At 56.6% G+C, this 18,394-nt stretch overlaps 1 protein-coding gene and 1 long non-coding RNA gene across 3 annotated transcripts; one reads left to right on the forward strand and one right to left on the reverse strand.

Moving 5' to 3' along the window:
* Positions 1-1,339: 1,339 nt before the first annotated feature.
* On the reverse strand, positions 1,340-16,435 carry XYLT2 (xylosyltransferase 2). Of its 2 annotated transcripts, none has more exons than XM_024235524.3 (11): positions 16,182-16,435; positions 8,353-8,845; positions 7,892-8,067; positions 7,418-7,620; positions 6,890-6,970; positions 6,473-6,689; positions 6,209-6,385; positions 5,696-5,958; positions 5,217-5,412; positions 3,927-4,260; positions 1,340-2,496 (listed from the first exon to the last, which is right to left on the reverse strand). In XM_024235524.3, exons 1-11 carry the CDS (start codon positions 16,314-16,316, stop codon positions 2,174-2,176), a joined length of 2,598 nt encoding a protein of 865 aa, XP_024091292.1. In that variant the 5' UTR covers positions 16,317-16,435; the 3' UTR covers positions 1,340-2,173. The 2 variants fall into 2 exon arrangements, with proteins under 2 accessions (XP_024091292.1, XP_054402561.1); XM_054546586.2 differs by lacking the exon at positions 16,182-16,435 and adding an exon at positions 15,888-16,095.
* Positions 8,841-14,881, forward strand: LOC134760488 (uncharacterized). Its single transcript, XR_010137971.1, has 2 exons — positions 8,841-12,418; positions 13,014-14,881. It is a non-coding gene; the product is annotated as an uncharacterized LOC134760488 (long non-coding RNA).
* Positions 16,436-18,394: the final 1,959 nt, after the last annotated feature.

The following is an 18,394-nucleotide window of genomic DNA, read 5'->3' on the forward strand; positions in this document are numbered from 1 at the left end:
TTTCCTTCAAATTCTTGCTGTTAGCTCCTTCCTACTTACCTGCCCAGTCAGGCTCTTATGCGAGCAGGAGAGTGTAGTGACTGAGTGGTTCTGGAGGCTTCCTGCCTTTTTCTGAAGGCTGCTGCCACCATCTAATAGTTAGCTGTGACTTTGGGCTTGTCATTTCACAGCTCTAAGCCTCAGTTTTCTGATCTGCTAAATGATAATAAAAATGCCTCCCTCCAAGAGTTGTAAGGATTGAGATACTGCAGGCATGGTCAGCACCATGGCAGCTGACAAAAACCCCAATGCTGTTATTGGTTGGTTGTCAGGAGTGCCCCCTCCTGGCAACTAGGAGAACTTGACATGTGGCAGCCTGGGCAGGAATTTGTTCCCCAAGCTGAGCTCAGTGTGGCTGGCTGATAGGGTGACTTTAGGTCTGGAAACCTTCAACCTTGCTCCCACATTAAGCAAGCTGTGAAGGACTGATACCGAGCTCTGGCTGTCAATGGTAGGAGAGTGGGAGGGGGAGAGGAGGCTTGGGAAAGGGAGGGAGGATGGACAACCCTTTTCAACAGGAGTCCTAGGACAGTGACCAGGGACCTAGGCTGCTGCTTCTCCTGCCCCTAAAAGAAAAAGCTCCAATCGCAATGACCAGGCCATGGCTGGGATTGCCTCTGTTGAAGGTGCCCCATGTGGCAGGGCCAGGCTTCTAGGATGGGCCCTGCTAAGGCCAAGGATAGGGAAGCCAGCACCTGCTGCAGCCTGGCCTGGTGGTGGGGGTGGGAGTGCTGGGTCAGGGCTCTCAAACTAAGCTCAGGTCCTGCTGGTCCCCTGGCCTGCTGGGTGGCAAAGAAGAAGTCTTCGAGCCTCTCTGGGCCTGTTTACCCCTCAGAAAAAGGAGCTGGATTAGATGTTTGTTTTTTGAGACAGGGTCTCACTCTGTCACCCAGGCTGGAGTGCAGTGGTGCAATTTTGGCTCACTGCAGCTTCAAACTCCTGCTTCAGCCTCCTGAGTAGCTGGGACTACAGATGTGCGCCACCACACCTGGCTAATTAAAAAAAAAAATTTTGTAGAGACGAGGTCTCACTATGTTTCCTAGGCTGGTCCCAAACTCCTGGGCTGAGGCAATCTTCCTGCCTCAGCCTCCCAGTGTTGGGATTACAGGCATGAACTCCTGCACCCAGGCTAGATGGGTTCTTGAGTCCCTTTTGGGTGGATTCCAAACTGTTCTTAATCTGGAGGAATGAGATCTTTACCTTCTCAAGGCTACCAAAGTACCAGCTAAGACTTCTGGAGAAGGCTCAATGAATGGTGATGGCTTCCTGACACCCAGGAGGAAAAACACAGAGCCCAGAGTAGAGAGACAGAGATATATTTCTTCTGTTGCATATTTCAGACTTCACGCTGAGCTTCAGGCACAATTACTCCAGGTTCTTCTGAGAGTCTTGAGTCTTCTTCTCACGCTGCTCGTGTGACCTCACTTCCAGTGCACACCTGGAAACTCTGCATGGGTCTCAGTGGGCCCTGACCGTGCCTTTCCCATCCAGGGGCAGGGTATGCTGGAAAGCCCTGGAACCAGCCCCACCCCGCTTCTAGGGTCCCCTGGCTACAAAAGAACTGTCCTGCTAGAGCCCAGCTCTGCAGTGCCCCCGATATCACCTGTTATTCGGGCCTTAGAGCCTGGCAGGGCACTTGCAGCCCTGTGGAGCCTCAGCCATGAGCACCACAGGCCCAGGATGGGGCATGAGGCCCTGGAGAGCGAGGCAGGCCCAGCCTCATGCAGAACAATAGCAGGTGGGCTCAGCAAGCCCCTGCTCCCCACAGACATGGCCCACTTCCTGGGGCTGCTCTGAGCCCTATTGCACATCTTCTATTCTAGTTTCTCTCCCAACCACTGATTTTCCTTTAAAAAAAAAAAAAAAATTCAAACTAGACAGGAAGGTAAGGAAGAGCTGGGTGTGGAATGCTGCTGGTGCCCTTCTCACGTTCCCACCAGCCCTCTGATCCCCAACAGAGACATCAGCAGTAGTTCATACTGTGTCCACCTTCCCTGCCGTCTGTGTGGGTTCTAGATGGCTGAAATGGGTGTGCAGCCTGGGCCTCTGGTTCTTGCCTGTGGGAGGGGACACCCCTCCATTGTCTGTAAGGTGCAATTCCCCGGGTCCTCCACCGGTACTGGCTGGGGCCCTGCTACCTGAGTCGCCCGTCTGCTTTGACAGGCCCCAGCTCTGATTTGGGGTCGGGGGACAGAGAGCTCCAGCTGGTCAGTCTGCAGGGCTCCAGGGAGGGGCAGGGAGAGGGGCCTATGGCACACAGTCCAGCCACGGACCAGAAGCTGCTCAGTTCCCTGTCTGTCCAGGCCTCGAGCGCAGGGCCTGTGAGCTGTGTGTGCCGCTGGGCAGCCTCCTCCGCGAGCTCCGGCTGAGGCAGGTTCAGGATGCTACTCAGGCCCTGGAAACTCTGCTCCATGTACTCGTTGTGGGGTGGCCCTGCGTGCAGCCAGCTGGCATCATCTGTGGGTGCAGAGCAGGCAGTAAGCACACCCCCTGCAACAGACTCCGTGGAGGCCAGACCCAGGAGTTGGGTCTGGGTACCCCAGTTCCTGTCACAGCCCTACTTCTGAGTCACAGCTTGCTGAGTGACCTTGGGCTAATCCAAGGGACTTTCTGTGCCTATAAAACTGAGTTTTATAAAATCAAGGCAGTAAGTCCTAGATTCCCAACTTTAGGATGCAGTAAAGCAGTGGGTTCAAGGCACTTTAGAAAAGAAGGGAACAGTCTGGTTTGTGTCCCACACCCTTTCTTGACCATCATCGGTGGCTCCTGGAGCCCTCAGAAGCCTGTACTCGGGCACTTCAGCCCTTCATGCACAGACAGTGGCCAGCTTTGTCCCCTTGGCTTAGAGCACCTCCTCTGACTTTGTCCTTGAGGCACAGCCCCTGTCCCTACCTGCTGTGCATTGTTGCCATTCTTCCCTTGACTGGGAGGTCCAGGTGTGCGGGGGACACAGCTTGCCTGCCCTGGATCTGCTGCAGCCCCACCAGCACCCCCTCCTCCTCTAGGGTACCCCACCTCTTAACCACCTTCTTGTGATAGGACGTGGTGGGGGAAGGAAACACCTACCAATTGATCACCTCCTGCATACTGGCCACTTTCCCTCCAGAGGCTCATCCCCCATAGCTCCCAGGGGGAGTTACTTATACTAGGCCCTCCCTTGCAGGAAATTTGCCCAGCCTGTGTCTCTGTTCAGAGCCTGCTCCCTTAGCCTCAGCCAAGTGGGCAGAGAGCCACATGACCCTGCCCCCTGGCCAGACAGTGGACTGGGATAGCCAATCAGATTTGCTGTCCCAAGAATGTGAAACCTGGGGACTAAAAGTCCCTGGTCAGTGTCTGTTGCACTGAGAGGCCACGGATGGGGAGCCAGAGCCTGAGGCCAATGCATAGAGACAGGACAGGATGAGGAACAAGATGGCCCCAGAGAGATGGAGAAAGCACCTCTGGTTCACAGTGAGGCCTGAGACATTTCCTAGTTTTGTGAAGGAGACCTCTGCATTCTTCCAGTCTTCTCCCCTTTTTAACTCAAGCTAGGTTGAGTGGATTTGTGTTGCATGTACCAGGAGGTCCCTGATAGGTGTACTATTCCAGCTTCACGTGCTAAGACTGAGGCCCAGGAAGGCCAGGTAACTTCCAAGGACAAAAGGCCAATGAACTCGTCAGAGTTATGTTCCAAACCAAGTGTGCATGACTGTAAAGCTCCCCTTTCCACCACACTGCAGTGCAGGACCCTGCATGCTACAGGAAAGAAGATGAAGGCCCCAGCCCTTCCATGCTTCCCTGACTCTAGGGATGGGAGTCAGCTCTGATGGTTGGCTTCTTCGGGTCACCTCTCTGATGAGTCCTATTCTGTCTGGCTTCTGGGCCTCATTTGAGAACTGCACGCTTACCTTTCCTGAGAGGTAGTTTGCGGTTGAAGGTCAAGGGCAGCACAAGGAAGCGGGTCTCACCCAGCGGTTCCCAGAACTGAAGGAGTCGAACAGTCCAGGGCCCTGGCCGCAGGGGCCGGCTCAGTGGGGGCTTGTATTGCGTGACCTCAGTCTCCGTATCTACTGTGATGTCATAAGATGTGGCCACCACATAGGTTGGGTCGATCCAGACCACTGTGGCTGTGAGGTTGGGGCCCCGGGCCCAGCGCTGCACGGCCACAGGCTCGTCCAGCGGCCCCAATAACCCCCCAAAGTTCCGGAAAAGACGCTCTTTGGGGTCCCAATCAGTGCCAACCTGTAGAGAGAGAGGCAGCTGGGCAGGAGTGTGGGGGAAAGGTCCTTCTCCCTCCTCTGAAGCTGCCTCTCACTGTGTAGTCTCAGGCCAGTCACTGTCTCTTTCTGGGCCTCAGTTTCCCCATCTGCAAAATGAAGGGGTCAGACTAGGAGATCTTTAATATCTCTCCCAGCTCTGAGATTCGTTCTAGGCCTCCATTCTGACTGCTAGGCAGTGGAGGTCAGTGCCCCTTATTGGGGACAATACGGCAGGGATGAGGTTCAAAGTCCTGCCCAGAGACCATTCCCACATGAAGCCAAAGCCTCTAAGAAAGACTATGAGGAGGGGCCAGGCACGGTGGCTCGCGCCTGTATTCCCAGCACTCTGGGAGGCCGAGGCGGGTGGATCACGAGGTCAGGAGATCGAGACCATCCTGGTCAACATGGTGAAACCCCGTCTCTACTAAAAATACAAAAAAAAAAATTAGCTGGGCGTGGTGGCTTGCGCCTGTGGTCCCAGCTACGTGGGAGGCTGAGGTAGGAGAATCGCTTGAACCTGGGAGGCAGAGGTTGCAGTGAGCCGAGATTGCGCCGCTGTGACAGAGTGAGACTGTCTCAAAAAAAAAAAAAAAAAGAGAGACTATGAGGAGCCACTCAGAAGTATAGTTTCATGGCCCAACTCGAATGTCCCTGCCACTCGAGGCGAAATCTCTGTAGTCTGGAAGATTGGGCTTGTGTTGTAGTGGAACTGACAATTCCCTCCCTGCTCCCTGCATGTCCTCTGCATAGCCCAACCAGGAGGTGCTCCTCAGTGTGCACAGGCTGGGGGGTGACACAGCATGTCTGCATGGGGGCATCACCATGGCTGCCATGACTGGGAAAAATAACCTTACCCCTCCCTTGGTGTCTGTCCCTCTCTTCCCACTACCCCAAGTCTGGGTGGGGGTTGGGAGAAAGCAAGTGGGGGACCTGTCCCACCTCCAGACTCTGGAGCCGGCTGGCCTGGTCACTGCGCCCCAACAGCTTCAGCGACCCTTGGGGCATCAGCCACATCTCAAGCGTCTCTGCCGGCCCCTGGGCTGAGGGCTGCACCGCCTGCATCACCAGGTAGCCCTGGAAATGGTCGTCATAGAAATACAGGTGCACGCTGGACGGTAAGCCCCTGGGCTCAAACCTAAGGTGCCAGCAGGGAGAAAGGGAGATGCCATCAGCACACCTGACTTGGCCTGGAGTCCCAGGGAGGGGGCTCTGGGGAGTCCCATCCCCAGGCACTTCCTTTCCCCAGATCTCACCCCCACAGCACCTGCATACCTGGCTCTAGCCGTCTTTTCGATATTTGCATTTTTCCCTGCTTCAGACTGGGGCCTTGTTGTGGGCAGGGGACGTCACTCTCTGGTTGGCCTCCCCCTAGGGCACCACACCCCGAGGGCCTGCTGTATGTCAGAAGGGGGTCTCACCTGCAGAGTGGGGTGCCCATTGGGGGTGCAGCAGTGGCGGCATGGTGCAGGCTGAGGCGGGCGAAGGCTGTGTAAGCAGTGAGCATGACGTCACTGAGCCCACTGGGGCCATCAGCCGCGTCGTAGGTGTTCTCCCAGTAGGCCTTGAGGGCTGCCGTGCCGGGGGGGTAGCTGCCGTACAGGTGGAAGTCCAGGATTTCCAGCACCTCCTGGTTCACAGTCGACTCGAACTTCCGGGCGAAGAAGGTGGGTCTGGAGACTTGCTGGAGCGGGAGAGGCAAGGAGGGTGAAGGGCTCTGGAAGCCCCAGAGGGCATGGTGGGGCTGGCCCCTCAGCACTGCCTAGAGCTCAGCCTCCTGTGGCTTTTCCTGCTGCTGTTGTAGCCCCAGACCCCTGAAGGCTGCTGCAGGCCGTGGCCCCCCAAGATTCTCTGACTGGCCCACCCTGCCATTCTCCTGGTGAAAAGCCGGGGGAGAAGACCTAGCCAGGGGCCTTGGGGCCTCGGGCAAGCACCTGCAGCCGGAGGAAGTCCTGTGGCTTGAAGTCGTTGGGGGAGCAGCCGCACCAGTCCACGATGTGCTTGTACTGGCACTTGCAGCCCAGCTTGCGGTTCCAGTTGGTGACCCGCAGGTTGTTGTCCACGAGGGTCTCACAGGCCAGGCTGTTCTCCAGCACCGTGTGGAAGAAGGACTGCAAGCAGCAAGGGAGGGTGGAAGGTGAGCTGCAGGCAGCCCAACCCACGCCCTCCCCGGCCTTCATGCCTGCTGGGCCACCCACCTCGGCTGGGAGCAGTGTGTATGTGTAGAACTGGCGTAGCTGGGCCACAAGCGGGTCATCTGTGTATACCACATACTCCACAAAGCTGCGTGTCAGCACGAACCAGTCAGAACCGCCATCCACCACAATGCCTGCTGGGATCTGCCGCTCGCCTAGGCGCCACATGTGTGAGTCGCACTCATGGAAGAGCCGGTCCAAGCCCTGTTTCTTGATGAACCTGTGGGTGGCAGAGAGGCCATGGCTGGGGATCCTGCAGGGTGGGATCTAAGCTCTTTCATCCGCCTGGCAACCAACACTCCTCAACCTGTGACTGGTGTGGAGGCTTTGAAACCCAGGGCTGGAGCCACCAAGCCCAACTGTGTGGGAGGGGTTTGGGACAAGACTCTGGGGCCAGGGCCTCCTTCCCCACCCTCTCACCTGGAGTTGTCCCGGCCATGTGACTTGAGGAAATTCTTGTCCCGGTTCTTGGACAGGAATGCCACCAGCTCCTCATTGGTCCTGGTGAAGGAATGGGTTGACAGGCAGCCGCATGAGATAGTTGCTCAGTCACTGGCCCAGAGCAGACCTTCTGGCTTTTCTTCTCTCCCTGATTGCTGTCTGGCCATGTGCCCTACCCCTGGCTGATGTCTGGGGTGGTGAGCACCAGAGGCCCCTGAGGAAGACCACCCCATCCTTCCTCTGCCCCATGCTGTCTGACCCAGCACACCAGGTACAGACCTCTGGCTCCTCCTCCTCCTCCCCATCTCCTATCATGCTCAATTCTCAGATCATCTTACACCAACCCCTCCCCTAAAACATGGCTGGGGCCCAGGGGCCCATGTCTGAGCAGGGCGGATCCCAGAGTTACACTTATGGGGCAGAGAAGGTCCACCAAAGCCCTCCAACCCCAGGTGCCCAGACAGGGGTCCCCTCCCATCCAGAGGACTCAGAGCCCCATCCCCACACCTGGTTGGGTAGTCAGTGGCACTGAGGTTGATGAAGAAGTCCCAGGCCCAGCCAGGCACCTCTAGCAGGTCCCGCATGCTCCGCAGGTACATCCTCAGGAGGCTGGCCCCGCCCCAGATGGTAACCATGCGCCAGGGCGTCACCCGCACGTTATCATAGCGCTGGGCCAGTTCCACCACCTCCCGGTGCAGGTAGTTGGAACGCTGGTGGGGAGGAGACACTCAGCTAGCCCCCAGTGTTATCGCCATCCCCACTCCCACCCCAGGACAGAGTGAAGGGACACAAGACGAGGAAAGCACAGGGCAGGGCTCCAGCCCCTAAGCGGCTGAGCTGGCTCGTGCTGCCACCCCCCTGTTCAGGGCCTCAGTTTCCCTCTCTAGGCTACCTGGGCCAGGTCAGAGACCCTGTCTGTCTGCAACCTTCTGTTTCTGCTCTGCTCATCCCAGACCCCTTGGCCTCTCCCCACCACAGTACCTTGTCCACATGGATGTAAAAGAAGTGCTGCTCGTGATAGACGGCCTTGAGGAGACGCTTCAGCTGGCGGATGGCGCGGCCGTGAACCACCAGCATGTAGGCGATTCGCACCGGGGGGCCATCCATGGGCTGCTGGGCTCGGCTCTCATCCCACTGGATGCCGGGGCTCATCTTCCCTGAGAGCAGAGGACAGGCGTTGGCGAGGCCCACCCTAGGTCACAGGGTGGGGGTGAGATGGGAAGAGGGAGCTGCCTGCCTTCCAAAGAAGCCTAGACTTGGAGCTCCATGCTCGTGGGTCCCCACTCTGCCTCTGCCACTTAGTAAGTACACTGGATGAAGACTTAGGCAGGGAGGTAGGATCCCCTTGGCTCTTTCTTCCTCAGAGAGATAGGGGTGAGGATCCGGGCCATGCCATACCCCTGCCCCCGCCTGGGAAGGGCTGGAGCACCCCTGTCCCTCACCAGTCAGCTGACAGTGCCGGGGCACAGCCTTGGGCATGAGGCTCCCAGCCTGGTGCAGGCACACCACATTGGCGATCTCCTGCTGGCACTGCTTGGTGCTGGCCCGGGCCAGTGCAGACAGTGCGTCCTTGCCCACGATCTCGCACTTGGGGGTGAAGCCATTGTCCGTGGGCTGGGGGGCGCCCTCCACGCTCCCTGTATCTCCGTGTGGTGGGAAGCCAGCTGCCCCTACCAGCGCCTCCCCAGCTGCTGCCCCACTCAGGTTCTGGCGGCCTGGGGCTTCCGGGGGTGGGGCAGGTGGGACCCGCCGGCTGGCTCTCTGCCGGCTGGTTACTGCCCGTACCACCTTGGCCACGGGCACTCCTGGGCTCTCAGCACGGCCCCGCCAGCGCCCATGCCTTCTGCCTGCGCTGCCCCGTCGCCCTGCTGAACTGTCTGTGTCCTTGGAACCCTCGCCAGGGTCCAGTGGCCGTGGCTTCCTCTGCCTTCCTTTCTGTAAGAGAGATGCAGACACATCACTGGGGCAGCCCCTCACCTCCTCCTGCTCCTTGAGTTCCATCTTGGTTGGGGGCACCCTCAGACCTAGATGTTCCTGCCCACCTTTTACCCAGAGAAGTGCTTTTCACCTAAGGACTCCGCACAATCAGCACCACCATGGGAGCGCCTCCCTGTCCAGCCACTGAGGGAGCACTGGTCCTCCCTCCATCATACCAACACCCCCGTCCCCCACTGCTCTCAGATTACATGGCACTGTGCTTGGTTTTCTGTTCTGGACTCAGATACCACTTTCTTTTTCAGCAGATGTTAAAATAAATATCCACGTGTGTTCCAAGGGAAGGGTGCAAAGACCCCACCGAGGGTACAAGTGTACACCTAAGACTCGGCACTCCCACCGAGGGCTGGAAGGAGACAGTGGTCTTCAGAAGACTCTAACTCCCAGATGAATCCAAAGCATTTCCATGTGGGAAGACTGAGGCCACCTCACAGTGAAGGAGGAGTGCCCATGGGGGATGATGGAGGTGAAGCCTGAGACCCCAATACTGCTTAGGTCCTCTAGGAAGCAGATCAAGACAGAGTGATAGGGCATGAGATTCACTGCGGGTACCCCTGTGAACGATGGGGCAGGAGCCGGCAGGGGAAGGCTTTGGACCACGAAGGAGACGGCCATGCAAGGAGAGGGGCAAGAAGAGCATCCGCCTCCAGCACAGCCTCGAGGAAGTCCTGGCCGGCTCCCGGGAAAACTCTGGCACATGTACTGCCTGGAGCTGGTGAGCCCTGAGCCACCTCCACACTCAGTCCCTGGCTTGAAAGCTGAGGCAGGGCCTGAAGGTGCCCACAGCTGGAGGCTGTCACCTCGCTGCATGTGCAGCAGGTTCTCCTTTGAAGGGATCCCTGCAGCGGGGCGCCTCCACCGCTGCTGCGCCCCTGCTTCCTGGCTCTAAGTGCTCTGGTACCTGCTGCCTCTCCTCAAATCCAGGCACTTCCCTAGATGGCCTGGTGGTGACTGAACAGCATGTCCAGCCACCTCCTCCTCCGTTCCCCCATCCTACCTGCCCTGCCTGACCAAATCCCATCCATCCTTTCAGATCCAGCTCCAAGGCCCCTGGCATGCAGCCATTCCATTTGCCCTGCAGTGGAATGGGCTGGGCTCCAAGGCCCTGGATGTTCCTCTAGTAATGAACTCCTTGACGAGAGACATGTCAGCTCCATCTCTCCAAGGCCCAGCAGAGCAGCTAGCACACATGGACACCTAGCTGGTGTCTGGTGGATGAGATGTAGAACGGACAGAGGAACAGGGGCCACCATGTGAACACTCTAAAGTCTCCAGGGCTCTGGGCCTAGCTCTGCCAACTCACCAGCAGTTCCCTAACTTCTCTGAGCATGCTCCCTCAGCTGTAAGGAGGAGTAACAACTGAGCATGAGACACCGCAGCTAGGGAGAGCCGCCTCCAGCCTTGTAAACCCTCTCCCACAGGCCTTCCCCTCCACGCTCACAAGTTCTCCAGGACTAAGTCCTCTTCTTTCTTGGCCTTTCAGCGGCGTGACTTAATGGACCACTCTGTCTTGCTTGAAGCGCCCTCCACATTTGCTTTCCAGGATACCCACCTGGCTTTTCTCCTCTCCACTGCCACTCCTTATGGTCTTCTTGGTGCTTCCTTGTCTCCCAGGACACATCTGGGGGCCCTTCCTGTCCTAGCACCTTCACTTCCTAAGTGATCTTCAGTCTCTGGGTTTCTAAACTCCATCCCCACCCCCAGATTGATCTCTCTGTCTCTCTGGCCTGGATAGCTCCCTTGAACCTTCAGGCATTTAACTACCAGCCTCCTTGACATCTCACGTGGGAGCTCGATAGACCTCTCAAGGCCACAAGCCCAAAAGTACCTCCTGCTCTTCGTCCCCAACCTGCTCCTACTTCATCTTCCCCATCTCAGTTAATGACAGCTCCATCCTTCAGGATGCTCAGGCCAAAAACTTTTGGGAATCATTTTTTTTTTTTTCTTTTAGATAGTCTTGCTCTGTTGCCCAGGCTGGAGTGCAGTGGTACAATCTTGGCTCACTGCAACCTCTGCCTCCTGGCTTCAAGTGATTCTCCTGCCTCAGCCTCCTGAGTAGCTGGGACTACAGGCACATGCCACCACGCCTGGCTAATTTTTGTATTTTTAATAGAGATGGGGTTTCACCAAGTTGGCTAGGCTGGTCTTGAACTCCTGACCTCGTGATCCACCTGCCTTGGCCTCCCAAAGTGCTGGGATTACAGATGTGAGCCACCGCGCCCAGCCAGGAGTCATCTTTGACTCTCTTTCCCTCACACCCCACATCCACTCCATCAGTAAATCCCATCAGGGCCACCTTCCGAATACATCTGGAATCCGATCCCTTCTCAACACCTCCCTCACTATCCCTGCCTGGATTCCCTGGTCTTCCAGCTCCTACTCTTGTTCCCCTAAATTCTGTTCTCATCACAGCAGCTGGTGTTTCTGTTACAACTCTTAAAATCCCATTTAATCACTCCCCTGCTCCAAACCTCCAGTGGCTTCCCCTCTTAGGATAAAAACCAAGGCCCTTACAGGAGACTACAGAGGCTCCATGAGCTGTCTGGATGCCCCCTTCTCCACCCAGGCCTCTCTGACCTCATCTGGGAATTTGTCATGCTCACTCTCCTGCAGCCACAGTGGCTTTCTCTGCGTCCCCTCATCCCCCCTGGCACTCCTGGCTCCAACCCTTGCACCCACTATCCCCTGTGCCTGGCACACCCTCCCCCAGATAGCCCTACTGCTCACACTCCTTGCCTCCTTCAATTCTTTGTTCAGATGGCATCTTCTCAGTAGGGCCACCCTCACCACTGGATTTACAGTGCCAGCCCTCCCTCCTCCTCTGCTTTTTCCCATAGCACAATATTGCCTCTCATCCTACTATTTATACTGTTTTTTTAAATTTGTCTTTCTCCTCAGAAGACTGTAAGTTCCCCAAGGGCAAGGCTTTTTTCCTGTTTTGTTCACTGACATAGTCCTAGCGCCTAGGAGAGTGTCTGGCTGTAGTACACACTCAGCAAGTGTTTGTTTTTCTGAGACAGTCTCACTCTGTTGCCCAGGCTGGAGTGCAGTGGTGCAATCTCGGCTCACTCCAACCTCTGCCTCTTGGGTTCAAGCGATTCTTGTGCCTCAGCCTCCCACGTAGCTGGGATTACAGGTGCGCACCACCATGCCTGGCTAATTTTTTGTATTTTTAGTAGAGACAGGGTTTCACCATGTTGGCCAGGCTGGTCTCGAACTCCTGACCTCAAGTGATCCACAAACCTCGGCCTCCCAAAGTGCTGGGATTACAGGCCTAAGCCACTGTGCCTGGCCTTAGTATTTGTTGAATGAATGAATGAATGCAAGGCTTTTGGCATAGGCACAGCATTCAATAAGTACTGCTACTTCTTTTTTTTTTTTTTTTTTTGAGATGGAGTCTCACTCTGTCGCCCAAGCCGGAGTGCAGTAGCATGATCTCAGCTCACTGCAACCTTTGCCTCCCAGGTTCAAGCGATTCTCGTGCCTCAGCCTCGCAAGTAGCTGAGATTACAGGTATGTGCCACCATGCCCGGCAACTTTTTGTATTTTTAGTAAAGACCGGGCTTCACCATATTGGCCAGGCTGGTCTCAAACTCCCGACCTCAAGTGATCTGCTCGCCTCAGCCTCCCAAAGTGCTGGGATTACAGGCCTGAGCCACCATACCTGGCCCAATGCTGCCATCTTTATCATTATGATTACTCAGATGGGAGGAGGAAATAGTCAAACATGAAGTCAAGAGAGACCCAAGATCCCGGACATCTCAGACTCAGCTGGGTTGGGTTCTCTGTGCTCCTCACCTCCCCAGGACTTCCCCCAACCTACCCACTACCCTACCCACTACCAGTATGGGCACATCAGGAACCTTATGCTGTCAGGCTGACAGCCACCTTCAGGCCAGAGCCCCATCCCTACATCCGTGCCCTCTGTGCCTAGCACCCAGCCAGCCTTCCGATCTTTTTATTTATTTTAATAGAGATACAGTCTCGCTTTGTTATCCAAGCTGGTCTCGAACTCCTGGGCTCAAGCGCTTCTCCCACCTTGGCCTCCCAAAGTGCTGAGATTACAGGCATGAGCCACAGTGCCCGGTTGCCCTCTGATCTCTTAAAGGTGGCCAGTGGGAGCTGGGGAGTGCCCATTCCCATCTGAGAAGAGATACCTACAAGAGGAGGCAGCAGACCCTATTCTCTACCCACACTGGGGAGGGCACCACAGGCTGGGGAATCCCTAGCAAAGGTAAATGCAGCCCCATTGAGCTGAGTGTGCATCAGCCTGGTGACATGTGACCTGGCCACAGAGCAAGCAGAGAAAGACATTCCCAAGCTTAGGTGGGTAGAGATGGCAGAGAGCTGTAGGCTCTCTGAGTGGAAGCCAGTATCAGTGAGTTAGGAAGCTGGTCAGGAGGGTAGGGCATGAGGCACGGGGCCAGGTTGGCTGTGTGGGGGCCAGGGTATGGGAGGAGATGGGCATGTTGGTCCCTGCACTGCAGTGGGAGCTGGCTGACCCTGAGAAGGACAATCCCAGAGGAGGCTAGGGGATGAGGAGGCAGTAGTGAGGGATCAGAGAGGCCCTGGTGGGCAGTCAGCCCCCACCTCCATCCCTTCCAGGCATGTCCAAGGAGCATCATCATCACAGCCCCAGCCTTGTGCCCCTCACAGGCTGCCCCCAGCAGCCCCTGAGGTCAGGAGCCCTTCTGATGACTGAGGGTGGGGAATGGTCCTCTGACTTCTGGCCAGGATACATTCTGGCCTCAGAGGCTCCATCCTCTCCTCCAAGGAGGCAATTAAAATCCTCTGCCACCTCCTGGCTCTGTAGCTCCACCTTAGAATCCTTCTCTAAGTCACAGAAAGGGTGACCACAGAAATGCTCCCCCCATACCCCACCTCCTTGGACTTCTCATGCTGCATTTAAAACAAGTGGTGAGACAGTGTTTGTGGAAGCTTTGGAAACTATCAAGTGGCTCTCTGGAGGTTAGTGACCATCCCTGGGATCCACTCTCAGCCTCTCCATAGATGGGCAGAGTGCACGTCTTAAATGCACACTGAATCCTGTGCTGCTTAAACCCCTTCAGTGCTCTCCCGCTGCACTTAGAATAAAACCCTTGCCCCTTGCTGTGGTCCTTTCAGCCGCACAGGATGGAACCTTCTTCCAGGGAAAGCACCACACCCTCCTTTCCATTCCTCAAGGGTGCCCAGCTAAGCCCATTCTCCTCAGGTCTTCTGCCTGAACTCTCCTGCCCACTTCTTCCTGTGAGAAGCCTTTCCTGACCCCCTGATCTAACCCAACCCCTTTGTAATTCTATTAAATTCCTTTTCGCTGTCTCTCTCTGTAGATTACCTGTCCATAAGGGCAGAGACCTCATCTATTTTATTTTTGTATCCCCAGTATTAGCACAGTGTCTAGTACAAAGTAGGACTTCATACCTATTTGTGGAATGAATGAATGAATGAATGAATCGTATTCCCAATGCACAGTGCTGGGATAATAAGAGTTATTTATTTACTGACAGCTGAGCATGTGCCAGGAACTCCTGCAAGTGCTTCACAGGCATCATTTTCACTTAATCTTTATAATCACCCAACATGGGAGGTGCCATTATTATCCCCATCTTGAGGAGGGATACTGATAAGGATAAGGGAGGAGGCAAAGTGATTTGCTGGTGGGCTTCTCAGGGTCAGAGCTGGAAGAAAGTGGTGAAGTGGGCGGTCCAGCTTCAGCACTCACCTTCCCATGCACCCCGTTATGCTGCCTGGCAACCCGAGTCAGGTGAGGGAGCAGCTGAGGGGGTCCAAGCAGCAATGGGTGCCTGGACCGCACAAGCTTTTTCAAACATTCCAGTCCAGGATTCCCCTATTCATTCAGCCAGGAAGCTGGAGGAGGAGGAGGTGGGGGATGGGGGCGGTAGCCTAGAGTGGTCACATATTCCAGGGTCAGAGGGCTCCCTAACTGCCTTGGCAGCCCATTCCATCATGGAATGTCCCATCTGCCCAAAAAGTCTTCTTACACTGGGCCTGAAACACTCTCCTACTTACTCGTCCTACTTGTAGGTCCACACCCCGCGGATGTCACGGAGCCAGCCCCACCCCCGCCCCACCTCCATTTGGAGTTATGGTCTCATGTGACTCTGTTCCAGCCCCCGTCACCATCCCACCCTCTGGGTTCTCCCAAAAAAAGGCAAGGGCAGCTCTTCTGTCTCCACACCAGGCCTTCCAGACTGGCGAGATGCGGTAAGGGGTCGCAGGTATCGGGGCTTGCCTGAGGACAGCAGCAGACAGAGTCTCTGATCCGGAGCCCTGGAGGCAGCAGAACAGGGGCGCTGGGGGCAGGGAGGTCCTGACCTCTGGGCCACAGCTTAGGGCTGTGGTGTGGCCTGTCCTCTCCATTACCGCAGCACGAACCCAGACCCAATGGACCCTTCCTCACCACACCGCTGAGGTGTCTGAGCCTCCAGCTGAAACCACATCGGGGAAGAGGGAGAAAGACCCTCGAGGCAGGGACCTGGGGGCTGAGACGGCTGTTGGTTGCCCCTGCTCTGCGGCTGGGGCTCTGTTACAGTCCCCATTCCCTTAAAGCCAGAGGGCCCCTCCCTAATTCCCTAAGGTCCTGAGGCCACTCACCAGCTCAGTTCCTCCTCCCCCTGCCCTCCGAAGACCCATCCAGGTTCTTCAAACCCCCGGCTGAGGAAGCCACACACCTCGGGAAGACTCCAGTTCTCTCCCTCGGGGTCACTCCCTGTTCCTTCAGTTCCCGGGTACACACTTTGTCCCAGGCCTGAATTCCACCCCCGAGCTCCCCTTCCTCACCGGCCGCTGCCCCTCGGGCTCAGCTGGGGAAGGACGCCCTGAGTCCCTTGGCCCTACTCCTCCGCCCACGGCGCGCATATCCCCGCCCCCTCCCAACTTCAGAAAGTTTGGCCTGGGGCCCCCCACCTCCGAACAGGTTCGGGCCCAGCCCCGCCTCCCAGCCCCGCTCGCCGCGCCTGACCTTCATCGCTCCCTTGGCCGGAGACCACCCCAGCATGACCTGCTCCTCCCGCCCGACTCCCAATCCACCAGGGCCCGGGTCTCCAGGTCACGCACTGCCCCCGCGCGCAGCTTCCTAGGCCTGCTGGGGAAGGGAGTGCCGGGGGCCAGATGCTCCGCTCTGGGCGACCGCCGACGCCCCGCACGCACGCACGCCGCCCGTGCCCCACTTCCCAGGCTGGGGCCGCCCGCAGCCCCGCCAAGACCCCGCGCGCCCCCGCGCCCGGCCTGCCCGCCCGCCCGGCCGTCGGAGCACCTCGCCCGCCTCGTCCTCCTCCAGGCCGCTGAAGCTCCACACTACCAGGCCCTGCAGCAGCAGGATGGCCAGCGCCGTGGCAATCGCCAGCTTGTAGCGCCGCACCAGCTTCTGCACTCGCGCGCTCGCCACCATCTTCCTGCCCGGGACGCGGGGCGCGCGCCCAGCCCTGCAACCCGGCCGCGTGCTCGCGCACGGGCGCGGGGCTGAGCCGCCCCCCCGCCTCCACGCCCAGGGAGGCGGGCTGGGCGCGCGCCGGGGCGGGGCTGGGGGCGGGGCCTGCGGGGCCAAAGCACGGGGCACCGAAGGCTAGGGGTGGAGCCGGGGCTCGCAACACCTTCAGCCCAGGCAGCCGCGGGCGTGGGCCTGAGCGCGTGCCTTCTGCGCTGGTGTCTCCGCCGGTGCCCCTGGCTGCCACGTGTGCTCCCCTCCACCTGGACGGCGAGCGCCTGGTGCTGGGGAGTGGAGGGTCTGCGGCACAACCTCTCTTGCCTGGTGTCGGGGGTCGTGGGCGAGTTCAGTCCCACGCGGGTAAGCGCTCGGTCCCGGGGACCCAGGGTACGCCGGGGCTCCCAGAGACGCCGCCTTTGGAGAGGGCGTGTGAGAGCCACAGGCTTCTGCTTAAAAACCTGGAGGCCGCACCTGCGGGGCAAAGTCTAACCCCTTGACTGGCGTCAGAGAGCCTTCACGAATCCTCCTTTCCGCTCTGCACTCATCCTAAGCATCCTCAGGCTGCTCCCAGAGTCGTGATTCTCAAACTACTCTAGTGTGTGTCGGAGTCTCTTGGAGGTCTGATAAAACAGATTTTTAGTGCCCCTCCTCCCTCCCCCAGAGTGTCTGCTTTGGTAGGTCGGTAGTGGGGTCTAAGCATTAGAATTTTCAGCAGGTTCCCAGGTGATGCTGATGCCTTTGCTCTGGGACCAAACTTGGAGAACCAGTAGACCTCGACACATGCTGCTCCCTCTGCCAAGTCCCCACCCCCTACACCATCAGTGGCATCCTCCCTGTGCGTCCCCAGCACTGTGCAGTGAGCACCAATCATACATCCGGTCGTGACTGCTCTGGGATCTCGCCCTGCCTTGGACACCCAGCAATGCTCAAGAAATGTTGCGGAAAGCAAGCAGGCGGGGCTCAGATTCCCGTCTAACCAGCTGTCCCTAACATTTGTTTGAGAACCCGGCGTGTTCAATGAGCACCGCATTGGACAAGGTCTAAGCACCTGCGGCCTTCCCTAAGCCTGGCAGGCCCATGGAGAGAGGGAAGGCGAGAAGAGCAAAACAGTGGCCACCAAAACAAGGTGAATCCCCAGCTGGGGAAGCCAGGCACTGGGAGGAGGAAGTCATAAAAATAGCAAACACAAGTTAGAAGGTTTAAAGGGAAGACTTTAGGAACCACTACAGAGAGATCTGGAAAGAGAAGTGGCTTACAGAAAAAAAAAAAAAAGTTTGAAAAGTTAGAAGGCCATGATGGAGGGGTTTGGAAGTTGCCAGAAGGTTGGGTTGATGAGAGAATTCTAAACTGATGTGTACAGGATACACAAGCATTTGATGGTACATAAATAAACCTACTTTAATTGTCTTCTGCGCTTTAGCATTTGTAATCATTCTGTTCCTCCGCGTTTGTTAAATGGGAGAATTGTAAACCATGTTTCCGACGACAGTTTGGCTACTTAAGAGAGCCTACACTTCAACGATTTTGGAAAACATCAGTTGACATCCCAGCAATTGATATGTTAATTAAACATTGATCTTGTGTGCTCATTAAATCAGATCCTCTAGGGACTTCTACCTGCCAATAATTACCCCCACAACAATGAAAATAGGTTTATTTTTCACTGATTATATAAGTAATACTCATTATATAACATTTAAACACTAAAGGAATAAGAAAAAAAGTAAAAGTCACCTACAATCCCACCCCTTAAGATGATCATCATTAACATTTTGGTGGCTATCCTTTCCCTTCCTTTCCATTTCTCTTTTTTTTTTTTTTGAGACGGAGTCTTCTCTGTTGCCCAGGCTGGAGTGCAGTGGCGCGATCTTGGCTCACTGCAAGCTCTGCCTCCCGGGTTCATGCCATTCTCCTGCCTCAGCCTCCCAAGTAGTAGCTGGGACTAAAGGCGCCCACCACCACGACTGGCTAATTTTTTTTTTTTAAGGAGAGACAGGGTTTCACCGTGTTAGCCAGGATGGTCTCGATCTCCTGACCTCATG

The sequence above is a fragment of the Pongo abelii genome, chromosome 19 (genome assembly GCF_028885655.2).
Source record: "Pongo abelii isolate AG06213 chromosome 19, NHGRI_mPonAbe1-v2.0_pri, whole genome shotgun sequence".
NCBI classification, from domain to species: domain Eukaryota; kingdom Metazoa; phylum Chordata; class Mammalia; order Primates; family Hominidae; genus Pongo; species Pongo abelii.